The 17,717-nt window shown below is 47.0% G+C and overlaps 1 protein-coding gene across 1 annotated transcript in view; it reads right to left on the reverse strand.

Moving 5' to 3' along the window:
• Positions 1-10,886: 10,886 nt before the first annotated feature.
• The window catches only part of LOC8040017 (retinal guanylyl cyclase 1), a 63,943-nt gene continuing 57,112 nt past the window's right edge, over positions 10,887-17,717 (reverse strand). Inside the window, exon 11 of the mRNA XM_042288182.1 lies at positions 10,887-11,478. Within this exon, the coding sequence (XP_042144116.1) occupies positions 10,887-11,478 (592 nt within the window). The remainder of the gene's footprint in view (positions 11,479-17,717) is intronic.

The raw sequence follows: 17,717 nt of genomic DNA on the forward strand, positions 1-17,717 counted from the left end.
GCCGTCCCCTTCGGGAAATACAGCCTCGGTTTCCATAACCGGGTAGCCGCCACCATTGGTGACGACAACTCTCACGGCCTGCTTGAAGCTAGGCCTAAATAGGGAGATAGGGAACCCCATGATTCCCACAACTCTCAGCTCAGGAAAGAACCGTCGTGATGACTTGGTACCGTGAATCTATCCTGTCTGGAGTTCTTGAGCCATGGCCTTCATAGCGATGTCTTCGCAGGCAAGCTTTTCTCCATTTCCTCCTCTAGAGCCCGCCTTTGTGAGTCTAGCGTGTTCCTCGTACGGGGCTTTGCTCTCAAATGACCATCGTTCATTTTCTCTGATGTCCCGTTCACACTTTACGCCGCAAAAGGATTTTTCTACCTTTTTCTTAAAGCTTGCAGACGAACTTTTTTTATTTGGGGAAAAAGTTATTTTAAAAGTAATTAGTAATTTTTACAAATTACTGCCTGAAAGCAATTCATTACATTACTAAATTACCAGCCTAGAACAGTAAAATATTATATTACTCTTTACAACAGAGAGTAATATTATTACTGTAATTTCCTTACAGGAATGTCGTCACTGTCATCTTAGCCCGTTTGCTCGAAGCCGGTTAACTTTAACCGCGGTAAAACGTTAACCGACCTTCTCTGCTAGGTACCTATAAGTAGCTAGCCAAGTTCGACGAGGGCTGGATGAGCGATAGCTCCGTATTTTTTTAAGGGGTGGTAACTGGTGTCCCCTCTTGGTTGTTGCGAATATAAATGGCTTTCGTGGAAAAAGTTCCCGAAAAAATGGGACCCAGAAACTCCCACTACCAGGTTTGGTTTTCGCGACGCAGCGAGGCATACATTTGAACTTAAGGAACACTTTTTCTTAATTGTGGTACCTATTAGTTAGGTTAGGTAAAACTACATTTAACCCTTGTTTAGAACATTTCTAAATGTTTGGCTGTCCAAATTGAAAACAAGCCTTGTTGAAATTTCCTTCCAAGTTTAAAATAGGACGTCAAAGTTCAGTCCTAGGAATGATTAGGAAGAAATGAGCAGCGAAAGTCGGGCAAGACACTGGCAGCGTGCTTGGCCAGTATGTAAGAAGTAAGAACTGTATACAACACCATCATCACTTGAAAATATCATAAAAAAGGGTTACGGTGTTATGAGACACGGACAACTTAACAAACGCAGAGCGTGAGTTATTAGGTTGACGCTTCTTGCTTATTGATTATAGTTCTTCAGGTTTTTTTTTTTCTATCAGTTAGCCCCGCAGTTTAATTCATTTCAGAGCGATAGTAAAAACCCGTTCACACTGTGCCGTTTCTTACGTTAAGTTACGTTACGAACTCTTACGACAACTCTCGTTACGGCCGCTTACAATCTGCGCGTTCACACCCCTGCCGTCCATGAGAAAGGATCAATATGAATCCACTGGCAATGCTTACGGTCAGCCAATAGCGTATCATCCAACATGGCTGCCGTCCGCGGTGCCCGCTGGTACACCACTGGCCCCTCTTTAATAGCAAAAAAAAAAAAAAAATGCAGTTGCGCTTTCGAAGAAGGTCTAACAGGCTCGCAACATGACTGAAAGGGGGCATACTCACGGTTTTTAGCTGCCGCTTGTACATGTGCGATCTTGAAGGCTCGTGAAAAACAAAAATCACAGAAGATATCAAAGCGGTGGCAGACGTCCGAGTACTTCTGTAGTCTTTTCGATGTCCAGAGGTGGAGCCATCAGGTTAAAAAGCGACAACCTCACGGTTTGCTATGATTTTTTATTCTATTTCTCATTTTATGACGTCTTTAGGTTATCATTCGTTCTCACGTGGCCGCGTTTTGACTAAATAACTCCGTCTCTGGACATCAGACACTCTAGAAATATTTTGCCGGCAGGTGAACTTCGTTGGAAAAGTAGAATGCTTCCGTCGTTGTAAATACGGATAGTAGTGGACGTCCCGACGGCTTCACGACGTCGACGATGACGTCGACGTCGTGAAGCTGTCGGGACGTCTTCGTGACGTCGAGTTGCGTCACGTCGGCAACGACGTCAACGAACTGACACCAAGCGTCCTTATGACGTTGCATTGACAAGGACGCCGTCATCTTGACGTCCCGTGACGTTGTCGTCGTCATCATCAACGTCAACGTTGACATCGTCGTCGTTGTCAACGTAATATGAAGTCAGAACATAGTCTTGATGTCGTGTAACACACGTTGTCAACATCAATGAGGGCGTTGATGTCAAGGCGTCGTCTTGATGCCGCATGACGTTGTGACGACAAGTCAGGTAGCGGTGACTTTATGTACATACGTGACGCCTGACGTCTAGGTTGTATAAAAAATACAGTCCGGCGTTCTATCGTTTCTTTGACCTTGGCCAGCGTGCCGGTCAAGCTTGGCGTTAAAAGGAAACGAGTGTTTTTAAAATAAAAAACGGCTAATCCGAATTCCTTCGCTCGTAGCGCCCTCTCGGGCGCTACGAGCGAAGCGGCTTAAATTAGGCGGTTTTTTTTTCACGTGCGGAGGTACCAAAATAACACTCCGGTGGCCCCACTCGTCCTTTCCCGTACACTATAGCTCAGCTGCAACGTGTCGTAATTCACTAAAATTTGCGAGACATGGCCGTGTCAACGATTACTGCGTCCCTCTTGGCTTAGGAACAGTCAGATTCAGAAGACGATGTAAAAAATGAGGTCAGACCACCGCTCAAGCTTCGTGATTTAAGCGAGGTAAGGCAAAGCGAAAGCATGCTGCACCGTTCGTTGCCGCTGAACGTGCCTAATACTGCAGAGCTATGACAAATTTTTTCTCAAGCGAACGATACAGGGCGCCGCCATGTTTGCCGACGCAACCCGAACCCAAGCCGTTAGGTGTCCCACGTTATTTCTCGAATATTGGATAGGGGCGAGCGTCAACCAAAAACGCAAAGTGCGGTTAGGGTTCGAGGCATGCGCAATAGTGAGCCTCTATTTGTTAGGGGTCCGCTGGCTTTGGGGGCCTTATATTCTAAAACTATATTTCAGACATGCAAGGAGTATAGAAGGAAATGCGGTATAACTGAAAGGAGCTATGCAACAATTTTAACGTTGAAAGAATTGGCATCTTCTACTTTTGACATTGTTCACCTTGTCACAAAGGGCAGAAAACACACCTCCTTTCTTCGAAATGTTGCGATTCCGCCGCGTAATCGCGAGGCAAAAATGAGATTATTCATCGACTTGCAGCCGCGATCGGTGGCCATGAGAACCACGCGGCATGACGTCAATGGGGGTCTCGTAGAAAGATAGCAAGTTGTGCGAATACCTGTTCAATAAAAAGTAACTTTTCTATAAATCTTGTCGTTCCGACATAAATATAAATGCGTCGAAAACCTGGTATCACCGACAAAACTTTTATTATACGGAGTTTTAGTGGCGCCATCGATCCTAGGTCCACAAAACCGTCAGCTCTCTCTGCTACCACGAACAGCCGTCAGAAGCCAAAGGGGGAGGGGTACAGGGCCGGACGGGTATGGCCGGACCCGGATGAGACTTTCCTTCTTTCACCATATTGTTCGCGCTGCGCCCGCCAGCACGTGGTCACGCGGTCGCGAGCGAATGAGTTCTCGCTGCTCACGGATGGCTCTCGAAAGAGAGCTTCACCGGAACCCCGCGCCACCCTCATTGACGTCACAGCAGACGTGACTCGAAAGATGATGAACGAGTTGAGAGGTGCCGAAAACCTCATTCTTTCTCCCTTTTCAAGATAAAAACTGGAACATGCAGCCAAAAGCGGTTTTTGTTCTTTATTTCAGAAAGGTCGAGACACCAACTACCAAATAATTTAAGCAAAGCACTGAAACTGTTGCACAGCTCCTCTAAATGCGCCCCGAGATCGCTTTCCAGGCGTTCGTTTTAATTACGTGGTCCCTATAACCATGCGTTTGGGTATACCCAGACATGTACAAATTACTCAAAAAAGGTAGTTAAGTTAAGTTACTGAGTATCGACGCCAAAAGTAATTGGAGTAGAGTAGAAATTACGCATTCGTAATTGTAATTGAGTAAACTACTAACTACTGTAAAAAGTAGCGAGTTACTTTGAAGTTACTTTCGAAGTTACTTTTTTATATATTTGTGGTAGCAAAATGAACAGCAGTTTTGATAAATGAAAAACCCTGCGAGCCTAAAATAAATGCAGTCTATTTATGGCTTGCGTTTTCGCCAAAATAGTTTTCTCGCTCGCAGAAGCAATTGACTTTCAAAGTTCTTGATAAGAGAGTTTTCCCCTTTCCCTTCTAAAGACGTCCCCAGCCCACTTAAATAGACGTTCCACCGACGGGCTGGATGGAACGGCCGCGTTGAATTTGAGAAACAGGCTGTGCAGGGTCGGGTAAGCGAGTGTCGGCATCTTAGGTGTCCATGACGAAACTTGTGAGGTTTGCCTCGGGTAGAGGGTCTTTAATAACAAACTTTCCTCCTTTTTTCTTTCTTCGTCAAGTTGAGATTGTTATGTCTGGCCCCTCTTCATTCCGACGTCGTTCTGAGAGTACGCTGAGCGAGTGCACCAGACCGTCAAGGGTTCAAGTCTCGCGCCACGACGATGAGGTCATCCGGACGACTGCGCGTCCCGTTGTAGTGCTAGTACTACGCTACTGAAAAAACAAAAACATTGTTTTGGTTTAACAGATAAAGAATCGAAGTATACTTCGCCGCTAACGCCGGGTCCAACAAAAGGATCTCCCAAGGGTAACTCGCAATCCTCGCCGGCGACTACAATATTCTGACGCGCCTCAATCATTTTTAACAAAAAGGAGGTCTTCCAGGCATAGATGGTCGGAAGGACGCGAAGGATTACGTGAACAAGCATCGTCGCTCGTATACAGTTGCAGCTGTAAGCGGGAACGTGCTCCCATGAACGGATTATCCATACCAGGGTTTGTGCGCGGGGGAGTCCGGCTCTGCAAAGGCGTATGCGCTGACGACAAGGCGCCCAGCTGCGAGGTCATTCCAGTGGCGCCTCCCGTGGAACCTACCGCTTGAGTCAGAACTCACTAAAGACAGACAGCACGAAAACAACAACTCTCAGAGTGCCCCCCCCCCCCCCCCCCCCCCGTCTTTCACGGTTGCAGCTGGAAACGCGGCGCCTGCGTGCATTACCGGATTAGGTCAATACCCGACCAAGGCTTGTTCAGCATCTCTTCCCGCGTTCTTGCGCGCCGGTGTTATGTTTTGGCTGCTCGCCGCCACCTTGGCCCAAGAACGCCATCCCGAACAAGGGGGCCCCTTGTTCGGGAATGCCACTTCATCTGCCGGCGTCTTATTCATTTCTCCGCTCAAACTTTCGTAATGGGCAAAATTAGCACTATATAATTTCGAAAGTAGTTAGTAATTTGAGTAGAAGTTACCTAAAAAAAGTAGTTAAATTAAACTACTAATTACCCAAATAGAGTTGTAATTGAAAGTTACCAAGTTACTCGAAAAAGTAGTTAAACTACAGTAGTTTGAGTAGAGTAGTTGAACTACGTCCAAGTCTGGGTATACCACGACTAGGGAAACCCTTCTACCTTGAAAATTTGCACTTCTACCGTCGGCGGCGTCGACGGAGCCTTTGGGTCGGTCGCCATTTTGGAGAGCAGCGCCGGGCCGCCGGGCTCCTGAAGGCTCTGTTAAGCGTGATCCAAACCAACGCTTCTTTTTGCGCCTGTAGGTCGTGCGGCTGCGGATGTGACGCATTTTCGTGACGTCGCCCCGCTTCTTCGCTCCTTCCGGACGCGCACAAGAAAGTTGGATAATTTCAACTTCTTCTCAACGCGCACAAAAACGCGCGGTGACGTAGTAGGGCGCTCCTGTGTCCCGGCCAATCGGTGGAGGGCAAGCTAGTTCCGGCTCCGCGTTTCTCGCCGTCTGGTCCCTCTCCTCCCCCCCTTTTATTCTCTTCCAACATGACAACGCGATCTCTCTCTCTCTCTTTCTCTGGCACTTTGCTTGTGCGCTCGTGCCGAAGTTTCGCGCGTCCAAACCAAAGCGCACGGTTCTGACTCAGAAAGCGCTCCCGGAAACAGCAAAAACGCCACGAAATGCGTCACATCCGCAGCCGTACGACCTACAGGCGCAAAAAGAAGCGTTGGTTTGGATCGCGCTTTATACTCCGACGTAGCGCGTGCGCGCGCGCGAGCGCGTCACAACGACGTCACGTCGGCGAAAACCCGACGCTCCCCGGCGTTGTGGCGTAACCGACGCGACCGGCGGCGTTCGACGCAGCCTGACCGCCTCGACGCCAAAACGGAGCATGCCGTATTCCACGCCGGCCGCGCCAGCGACGCCGGACCGGGATGCATGCATTACGCGCTGGCTCCCGGCAGCCCTCACGCGGGAAGCGCGGCGAATACGAGCAATAGCAGACGACAGGAGCAGCACTCCGTGTGGCGTGGCGTCATGCTTGAAGGATCGGACTCGGTCGTCGAGAAGCTCATCGAGGGAATTCGTCCTCAACCTTGTGTCTACGACACGAGGAAGCGAGTACCGTAGACCGGGCTCTTGTAAAAGATCTACCGTATGTACATTGACCGCCTACGCTTGCGGCGCAGGCGGTGCACCAACAGTGCAAGCGCGAGTTTTCGTCAGGCAAGGTACGTCCACGCCATCGCTCGAACTTGGCGCTCAAGAAGCGCGAGAATTTTCGTCTGCTATTCGAAACGAAAAGGAACCGGAAGTGGTGCACTCTCACAGGAAACGTGCCCTCGTAGTCAGATTCTGCGCATGCGCCGCGCCGGCGGCCCACCGACGCAAGCCGCGGGAGCCGCCAGGGCCGCCGGAGTATAAAGGCGCATTCAAACAGCGGAAAGACGCGCGTCGTGGGGGGAATTTTTTGCTTATTTTTGTATTGAAAAAAGTCGCGCGCCGAGGAGGACGACGCAGGGAGACGACGCCTCGGAACCCAATTTCTCCCACGACGCGCGCGCTTGAGCCAATCAGCGAGCGTCCGGACGTGACGTGTTCCCTTTTCCGGTTGGGACATGTTTTCGCTGTTTTTTTTTATTTTCGACTCACAATGAAGGCGAAAAGGCAGAGAGCTCGGGGGATTGTGCGCTCGCCAAACGTGGCTGGAAGTATTCCAGCGTGGAAAGAAGCAAGCCGATTGGAACATCTGACTGTGAGCAGTGTTTTATGTGCGTGTACGACGCTGTGAAGCTACTCTTCATCGTTTGCGCGAAGCTGCCGCAAAAGCTGCCACCGAAGTTCGCGGTGTGTTCCGACCTCCGACTGTGCGGGAGCGATCACTCCCAATGTGTTGTGTAATTTTGTGTACACCCATCACTACGGAATACAACAGCCCTCCATCGAAAACACTCTCGCACAGGCTGCGTGCAGTGTTAAAGGTACGGACGCGAAGGCTCTGGGACGCGCCGGCGTAGCACCGTGCTTTGTTTGCACAAAAACGCGGCAAAAGAGCACCTGAAGCTGCTCGTTCGAGTCCGTGCCTTTCGCCAATGCTGCAAATAACCGGAGTGTAAACGTATATATAATCATCACCGTTGTCCATTCAGTGAAGACGGTTGTCTCCCACCGCATATGCAATCGCGAAGGCAAGGCAACAACAATCGTGCGAAGCAGACGAATACAAAATTCCGTGTTCTCTCGACAAAAGTGAGATTCCCCGAGACGACGCCGCCGTTTGGGTGAACCTGTGTGACTGCTTCGTATTTTACGACGCCGGCGTCGACGTCGACCGCAACGCGCGTTTTTTGCTCAGTGTGAATGCGCCTTAAGAGGGCGAATTTTTGACGCGCGCGGCGTAACTGACGTGACGTAGCCGACTTCGGCCAGCGTTCTCTTGCGCGCGCGTTACGTCGGAGTATAACAGAGCCTTTAAGAATTCGTAACGTAACTTAACGTAAGAAATGGCCCAGTATGAACGGCCTTTACGTTTCGAACTCGGTTCCGCAGTCGTTGTCAACACTTCGACACTTTAAAGGGGCCCTGCAGGAACTTTTTGACTGGTTTTTAATTTGTACCGAACCTGAGCACACTGAACGTAGTAACTTAATGAAACTTTTCGTTTCTCAAATTTCGCTTTATTTTAAAAGTTATAGGTAAATTATAATTACAAAAACAACCAAAAATAACCTCCTTCATGACGTCGTAGGTCCTGGCTTGAGTGGCCGTGAACTAGAGGAGGGGTAGTGAGCTCATCGAGCGTTCACGGTTGCCGCACTCCGGGTCGACGGCTCGAGAGGGCGCCACTAAAGTTGGATAGGCTGTAGGAAGCGGGCGGCCAGGGCGGCTCGCATTGCATTTGCTGCGCGATTAAGCACTTATTCGGCATAACTCTTCACTGAAATTTTGTTACTCTCTTCACTCCCGCGGGCTTGCCCGAACCCCAAGAGATGTGGAAACCGCAAAAAAAAATAGACGCTTCAGTATGATTGCAGGGCCCCTTTATAAAGATAGAAGCCAAATTGACTCCCACCTTTCGCGTGCAAAGTGTCTCATTGAACTCATTGCCACGCGGCATTCGAAGCAGGAACCTCGGCTTTAGAAATTCTTAAGCAGCTTACATTTCATTTGTGCAAAATCAATACGTAAAGTGCTCAACCTTCCTTTTTCAACAGCGCAATTTTTTTTTAATCCCTACAATTTGTTTACAAAATGGGTAACATATTTGTCTTTTAGATCTCATTAATCGCCTGCATTGTTGCGTCTGTTACATAACTTAAAATCTCTAAATTTCTGTTTCGTGCTAACTCTCTTTGAGAGTCGCCAAAATTGCAATTACCTCAACCAAAACGAAAGAAAAACTAAAGCTTGCGCACGGTGTGATGATAGCCCCAAATATTCGCACCTAGCCCTTTAGATTTTGTCGACGGCTAGAGAAAAGAAGGTAATTTTCTTTTTACAGCGGAGCTGTTTATGGTCTGGGGTTTCGTGGAATTTTCGTGTGCGTCAACCAAAACTCAGAGTGCTCGCGCTGCCCTCTCTTTGTCGTGTTTCCAAACCGCTTGCGTGCCTAGTTTCCTATCCTTCCCTTCACGCGTGTCTAGTTTCCTTTGGATCCTCGAAATGTGTGTGCGTACCTTTCGGGACGATGACCACCAATCAAGACAATAAATGTGTTCGCACCATTGTTTAAAATTCTGTGCCACGTCTGCGTCCTGTGTTAAACAGCTTTGCTGGTCATCCACCTTCACAGAGTGGAATGGCTCATGATCTTTTTATTATAAGGACCTTTGTCCGCCTGAGTGAGGTTTCCACTTCGTGGCTTAGGTGGGCGTTCCAGCTTCGTGGCTTAGGGCAATTGAAAGCGATGTTAAAAATGTTTATTCTCACAGTGAGGCTCGCTTTTGTACATTAAGTTGTATAAACAAAAGAAATACATTAAGACAAACATGCACTTTTAACAAAAGCTTCTATAGCTTTCTTTGAGAACACGTATGTGGATTATCTTCTTTTGCTTTTGATGATCAATGAATCTCGATATTGAAACAGTTGCCCTTTTTCGTCTCACCATAATAACTTATCCGCAGCGTTAATGATTGCTCGTAAGAACCCAAAGATATGAACTCACTCGGAAATAGAAAACACAGGGCGCCAACCCTGAGGTGAGGTCGCTTAACCCCAGCATGTCAAGGCAAAACCGCGAAGGTTCAGAATGCATAGAGGTTTCGCGTGCAGTGCCCTGCTTTTCGCTCAGAGCTCTCTCACCACCGATTGCATATGAACCTGGGATTATAAATTTAAGCAGGTCATTCACTCGAAAAGAAATAGATGCATTTGCTGTCCGTTTCAAACGCGAAAATGTGTGTCGCCAAGACATTTAGGTTTCGTTTGTACGCTTACACAAGCTGGGACATATCGCGTCACATACCATTCAAGGAAAACAGTTATCATTGTAACCTATGACACTATCTGTTATTTTCATCCAGAAACAGAGAGTTTGTAACACGCGGAAAAAGAATCTTATTTGGTTGCCGTCGTAGGCCTTATTTAGCTCACGTTTGAACAGTAGAGCTGTCACCTGATCGTAATAGAGGCGTAAATGCTTTACTCTATGCCATTCTATTTTCACTCTTTTTGCGTTTTATCTTCCTTAATGGGCGTAGTCAGATTCGCAGCATCCTTGTTGACACCAAAATGCAAGTTGAAAAAGGAGCACGATGATTATACCAGTCAAACAAAGTGGAATAAAAAACCAAAACATTTGTTATAAATACGAGCCAGCAGCGGCGCCTTAAAGAAATCTCCACAAACGAGAGTACTAAGCGTTACACCTCCGTCTCCGGAACTTGTAGCTGCACCGGTAGCGCTTTTAAACTCTTTCGCGGTTGCGAATGTGAATTGATCAAGCTTTCTGTAGCGTGTGTTCTCGTGGTTTATTAAAACTACCGTGATGTACTTCTTATTTTCTTGGAGAGCTCGCGTGAAAATGTCTTCCAACAAGGATAACTTACAAAACACTCGGCTAGCTATGAACGATGGGTGTCATGAGTGAAGTTCCTACGTGTGGTACGAAAACACAGAATCAGGCACTGCACCTAATACAACACACATAAATGAAATAACGCCCCGCACTCCTCTCAAGAGTTCGAGCGAATCAGAGTTCATCAAGCACACACATTAAAGACGAAGTCTGCGATGCGCACAGATGAGTTGTTACCCAATGCCCGAGCCCCACTAGAGCGACCAACAGAAACAGCCGACAACGACAAGCCTCAAACGCGTGCGGCATGCACGCCAAGCTTTCTTTGGCAGGCTTGCGGTCACTCGTGCTTACTTCACGAGCAAAGAGGTCCTGCAAGCCTACCAAAGGCACCATCGCGTGCATGCTTGACGTGTTTTTCGGTGTCGTTTGCTTCTGTTTTTTGGTCTACTTCGACCCGGGCAAAAAACGACGGTGCAGACTCGGTCTAACAGGGTGCGAGTCAGAGGGCTTCCACGTCACTGGGCGACGAAAGCTGCTTGAGCGAACTGCAACTGTGCTGCAGAGAGAGCGGCGTCGGCGAAGGACTCCTGGTGGCTGGCCACGACCGCAGTTCGCCCAGGTCTGACGATCCTTTGCGGCGTTCAACGTCCGACATCTCGCTCCCTTCTGACCAGGACGGCTGCACAACGGGGGCGGAGTTCTTGTCAGAGACGCGGTTGCTCTTCCGCAGCACCCCTCCCGTCGCAGCGGCCGTCGAAGCGGACGTCACGTCGGTTGATGCCCTCTGGCGGGTCTTGTTTGCCCAGGATTCGCCAGGACAAGACATGCCCCAGGACCGGGACGGACTGACGGGGCTCGGGCACGGACTGAGGTTATCCGGGAGGTAGGGTTCGATCGAAGACGCGATGGACGCTCGGCCAGCCGGGTTGTAGCCGCTGTGGATCTCGGCAGTGGACGTGGACGCCCCTGGGCAGTCCATGCTCTCGTCGCAAAGCTTGTTGGCGTATGGGGACAGCGGGGAGGGCGGAGCGTCCAGGAAATCGTCGGCCTTTTTCCGACCCATGGACTTGAAGATCTCCTCGTCTTTGAAACTGCGATGGAGACCGTCCGCGCTCGATAAACGCAGGGTATAAGCTCGCCATGTTGACAATCCGTGATACTGCAGAGTATCCTTGCTGATAACGAAAATAAGCTTTTTCTGAATTGCCTCACTAAACAGTGGGAAATCTAATAATGACGCCTGATTAAATATCTAAGCAGTGAAACGTTTCAGACTTAGATCATGGGAATTGCATGTGAGCACAGCGAGATGCTGGGTATTCACAACACTTTAACAAAAGACGCCAGGTGGCGCAAAAAACAGCAAAAAACACCAGGGAGAGCAATAGGGTGCTATCGCCTATCTTAGCCCGTAGCGAGAACTAAAGCAACCTAGCAACCGAAATGTGAAAAAAAAAGAAAGAATAGTAGGCAGGCGGTGCTCATGATTTTAGAACCTGGGCTATGATGTTTATTCAGGTACCGACTTATCCATTGTTATGTCTCTCCTCGGAGATAGCAGAGCATTTAAAAGGTGCTTTTTTCAGTTCTTTTGCAATGGATTAATATTTTTTGTGATATCGGTACGTAGAAGAAGATAAAAAGCAGCCACATGTTTGTTGATCCTTCTTGATATATGCTACTAATAATAAATACCTTTTAAACTCAGTAGTTGCCTGAGCGGAGGACAGAGGGCGCAAACGCATTCGCCAATATTAGGCTGCTTCAGTTTGATTGGTTTCGGTTTCAACGTTCACGCGGATGTGTTGCTGTTTTATGTCACTTTCGCTTAATTTCGTTTTACAAATATGCCTTTTGTAGCACAAAACCTCTAAAGCAATGGTACTAATACCCAATTCACACGGCAGCGTAAGGGTACCTTTGGCACAGGTACTGTAGTAAGGGGAGCTGGAGATTGTAATCACACGGCGCATAAAGGTCCCTTTCGCGATGAAAGGTCCTGTGTTAAACAGAGCTTGCCAAGCTCCCTTTACAGCTACAGGGAGTAGCCTCAGACCCACGAACTCAAAATAAAAATCACAGATATGTATATATTTTAATGCATTATAATAAATTGAATATATATATAAGTAGCAAATTATTAATTGATTGTGAACAAAAATGTGATGAAATAATACATTAACGAGGAACGCATACTCCAGCTTGCGGGTTGCAGCGGCGGCACGTGGAAAACAATGTCTGCTACGAACCCGAACGCGATTGACCACTGCGAGCTCTTTTTCGAGGTTGTAGACGAGTCGTCCGACTCTCCCGCCCAGGACTTTTTATCCTCGTCGTCGTCCATCCTTTACGATGTCGTGACTGGTGCAACCGTGAAACGCCGACGTGGTTCGTTTCTGCAGGGCACTATTTAGGTACTTCAGTGAGAACAAGAATGAATCTGCTAAACCGAAAGAGGTCGCCCACCTCGCAATGGAAAGTCGTAAACGCAGATGATTTAGGGCCAGTGTGGCCAGAAGGGTCGGGCGTTTTAAAGCAATCCTCATTTAGGTGCGCCCTTAGACTTAGAAAAAAATAAAGTGCCGCAACAGCGAACACAAATTATATTTAAGTTTAGATGTAATATTTCACACACAATTATCAAAAACTGCGGGTCAAACCGATTTCGAGGAATAATTGTTTATCATGTACCCCTCTTGTGGTTTAGCAGGAATGCAATCGACATCAACTTAAAGTGCTCCATTTATTTATCGTGTGTTTAAGAACGCCGTTTACTACAAGTACCTTCAGCTAACGAACCTAAGCTAAAGGTACCTTTGCGCAGCCGTGTCAATATGGAATAAGCCACCTTAATAATGACAAAGTGGTTTCGAGCTTAAATTACGGTCTTCTTTAAGAACACCTTTGATGTATCTGATTATATTTAGTTACTTTCGGCCAGGTTTGGCGCCAAAACCCCTGAACTGATGCACGAACGCTCAACTTACATGAAAAAAAAAAAAAAAGCAGGTTGAGCGTTCAATATCTGTCTCCTCCACGAGCTTCTCCATATAATCAGAAACAACTGTTTTCAATCTGTTATGAATACACAAGGCTATGCTTTCAGAAAACAACTCTCTTTGTCCCCTTCCTCAACAACCTAAATGCGCGACCGTAAATATACCTTGCGTTTCTTATTGCGAATGTCCCACCACTAATAGTAAGCGAACCCGAGTTAATTTTCATAAGTAACTGACCTTTGGATTCTCGTGCTGTGTTAGAATCATCTGCGTACTCAATGAGTGTAAATGAAAACGATGATTTCTATGCTTCGGATAGTCTCCTCACACGTATCCGGCACGCCGACGGTAAACAAAAAGGCACAACGTGTTACAACTTAATTGCAGAAGTTGTTCCATGTGCACATAATAATGTATTGCAATTAGGCAGTAAACGACGTCAGCACGGGGTAGCAACGAGTCCTGCGTGATGTAGCACGCAAAAACTAACTTTCTCGAAGGTGTGAGTGGAGACACCAGCTTGAGCGTCCCTTTCAATTATTGCTTACCGTGCGACTCATGGCGACAGCAAGACTTGGCAAGGACATCCCTCTTCTTCCCCTCTCTCTCTCCCTTACACTCACACTTTTTTCTTTCTTTTTCTCTCACACAAACACACACACAAAATTACTCATATACACATATACACACACACAAACGCACAAAAGACGCCCTCAAGACATGGTGTTCGGTACGTCACCTTTATTTAGTAACTCTGAAGTCAGCTGTTCGAGATGCAGATTACGTCCTATGAAACTATAGTAAGTCCGCATATCGCATGCAGTCTAAGCTGAACACTTCAGTGGTGATGATGCCCACATTTTTCTGTCACCCTACAGAAGCTGCCCCGAGCAAATGCTAATGACGGCACATGTTACCGGCATACACACAGTAGGTAAAGGGCAGAAAAATTGCTTCGAGAAGTCGGCGTCGCCAACATCCTTATTGCTAGGCTAGCTGCCATGTTGAAAACAGTTCATTTGTAAGATCAAGATAACGAGTGGAAATGATTGTCTGGCGCAGTGATATATGTGTGCAGTTTTGAGAAACATTTGCTACTGATTTTTTTAATTACTTGCAAACTTTAAATGGACGTACAATTTAGTAAATGACATTGTAAAAAATATTAACAACTTGATTGTAAATAAACTCTAAGGGAGAGATTACACCCATGAATCGATACAAGGCATTTTTACACATACCAACACTGGCGAATCCCGGAGACTAGCTGACCAGAGAGAAGCTCGTTAGAAGAGACTTACAGACGTTTTTGCAGGTCCGGAAGAAAGCTGAACAGTATCTAGACCAACCCGGATCAGCGTACATGTACTTTTTATAAAAGCACAATGCAAAAAACATGAACGCCTTGAAACACTTCTTCCAAGCAAGGTGGTCGCTAGAATTTTAAAACGGTAGTAATACCTAGGTAACAGGCGCCTCTGGAGAGAGCAGATGTTACACATTTCGAAGTAAGGCTCTGTGCTGTAGCCATAAAAAAATTGAGGAGTGCGTATACAGCCTAGAAATTAGTCTGTTCCAACGGGCGACTTGTCTCCCAGCTGAAGGTGATAAATTTAGCCAATGCAGTACAAACCGGAAGCCTGGGGTCTTTAACGTGCACTACGCAGTAGTGACACACGACCGGACGCCGTACGATGCTGCAGTCCTCACTTCAATAGTACGCAAGTTTTTGTTTGCTTGTTGTAACTGTTTGCATGTCCAATTTTGACGTAGCCGAATAGAGGCGCTATATGCGATTAATTTAATGGACGATTGGAAGAGGTTAGGATTCAGGACAATTCTTAAATAAGTGATAAAGTATGCAGATGTTGACGCAGATTATGCAATGTTGACTATAATAGGTTACAAGTCAAGAAGGTAGCGGCAATGCCCCTGAAAGTGGATCATATATCCCTCCGCCACCTCCGCATCCAATAGCGCCCCAACGTTTCCGTGTACGTCGCGGCAGACGTGCGAGAAGGGTCTTGCCTTTCTGTACATATTTGCTTTATCTTTCGACTTTGACTTAGCATTGTGGAAGCCACGAGAGAGAGGTTAGAGTTTTTCCCCTCCGATGGAAACAAATACGACTTTCCGGGATTAGGTTAACCACCTCCGATGGATACAAAGGCTGATTTCAAGGGCTCGGTTCTCCCTTCGATGAATACAAAGGTCGCTTTCTTAAAAAGTGGGATCGGAGACAAGTTGGCATCACTCTGTAGCCAATATCTATACATTGAAGCGGAACAAGGAGCGTTTCTTCTTTTGACTGCGGAGGGATTTAAAACCGGCGCATCACGCTTGTGGGAGGAGCTTCGCCTACCTTCTTAACTTGTAACCGACTATAGTGTATTAAGAGGATAATGTGACATGAGGTGTTTTTTAAACTTTTGATCACAGTATGAGCAATGAAAAGATGCGAATAAATAATTGTGCTTGTTTTAGGATTTAGCCAGGCAAAACAAATTGAATCCCAGAGTCAATCGTCTGGAAACATTTGCCTAGGTTTGCGCGAGGACATTCCCAACGGATCACGGAGCTCGCTAGCTCTGAAGAAATTCCATTGAATCGCTTCACAGGTACAAAAGTAAGCTTTTATCTGCCTGTGCGAAAAAGCTGGTGAGCATCTCTCCGAATCCTAGGGTTTTGCGGTCAGCTTTTATTTTTTTCGATGAGCGTATCTCCGGTGAGCAAAATTCCTCGGGCGGGCCGACTGCGTGAGAAACATATATTTCGCACACAAAACAAAATGACTTGAAGGCTCGAGCAGCTTGCTTTTCTTCAGATATTTTGGTTTTCTGAACAGCCATAGTGTCGTATTCTTAGTCAGACTATAATCAAAGCAATTGACACTGTTTTCCTTCAACTTAGGCCCTTGCGTTAAACGTGACGATGAAAAATACTTTCAAGGCATAGTTTTTTTACACTATTATACACCGGCAATTCAACACCGTAAAGCAATACGTTCAAAACGAAGCCTAAACCTTAAGTCTTCATTCAGAGTCTTCTTTCCTCAAGTCGTCGGGAGGGATGCTAAGTGTTTCGGCGTATCTTTTACGCTTGGTGACTTCAAGCAACAGCCAATGTTGTTTAAAGCTACAATCATCACTCCCAAAGTCTCGTCGACTAGGCGCTTGGTTGACTGGCCATGTCCACATGTCTCTCTTCGTCCTTGTTCGAGTTCTTGTTGACGTTAACCCGTAAAATCACTGAAACTCTGGGTCGGTTGCGCCCTCATTTGGAAACTCTTCTGGTTGCTGCACATTCGCAGCTTCCTGCAGCTGATTTGTAGATTAAGCGGCGGTAAAAATGTTAGCATCTTGATCTTTTCCAGTGGAAGCGACGTCCTCAGTTGCTCGCTCTGCCTCTTCGGCATCCATGTTAAAGTTCGCGTCTACCACCACGACGGCTTTAACAGTTCTTGCGTATGTCCTCACGCAGGCTTCACTCTCATGCCCGACCTGGTTGAACTTGGTGCATGTGGTACGCCGACATTGAAGGCACTAGAAGGTTCGTCCAGCAATCTTAATGAGCTGTCTTCAAAGAATCTCAGTTGATGAGGCATGACTTCGATGGTCATACCTTTTTTCTGCGTGTGATGTTGATTACATTGTGGTGGATTCAATGCCCTCAATTGCTTCGGTCATTCAGGTCTCCCTGGAGATACAGGTGACTTTACCGGAGTGTTTTAAGGCCTTCCGGACGTTTTCATCTGGGACGTAAAACGGCACCCAGTGAAGCCGCAGTCGGACTTCGTGAGTTTTCAGATCTAGGTCTTAGATTTTTTACCTTTTTCCGATGTCCAGCATTCACCGTTTTGCCTCGGGCATCTTTAGCGTTAGCATCCACACATGGTTAGGTTAAAAATAACTAAAGGCATGCGACGTTTTTGATCACTTTGTACTTTGTCAATTCGTCCTTGAAATATGTGACGCTACTACGGCCGTCTTTTAAAACCTCAGCGCAAAATACGTAGTGTATTACTTGAATTCTTGTCCAAGACAAGCTTGCCATTATTACCAGCGTCAGAAAACTGATACCGCAGCCAGCGTTGGTCGTTATTGCCACTCCTGGGGTACAACACTTGTCAAACACAAAGTTGGAACGAAAGTTCACGGAGCGCGCCGACTGGACTTCTGTGACTAAAACACTGCGTCATCGTCACGAGATTCAAATAGGATCGCTGTGGCCCGAGCTTTCTAGCGCCCTTTACGAACTCGTGATTCTGCGGACGATACGCTTGAAAGCAGACAGAAAAATCGGGCAATCTGGACAACGTTCTACGTGTGCCG

Source organism: Ixodes scapularis, unplaced genomic scaffold (assembly GCF_016920785.2).
Source record: "Ixodes scapularis isolate PalLabHiFi unplaced genomic scaffold, ASM1692078v2 ptg001212l_1___fragment_4___debris__unscaffolded, whole genome shotgun sequence".
NCBI lineage: Eukaryota > Metazoa > Arthropoda > Arachnida > Ixodida > Ixodidae > Ixodes > Ixodes scapularis.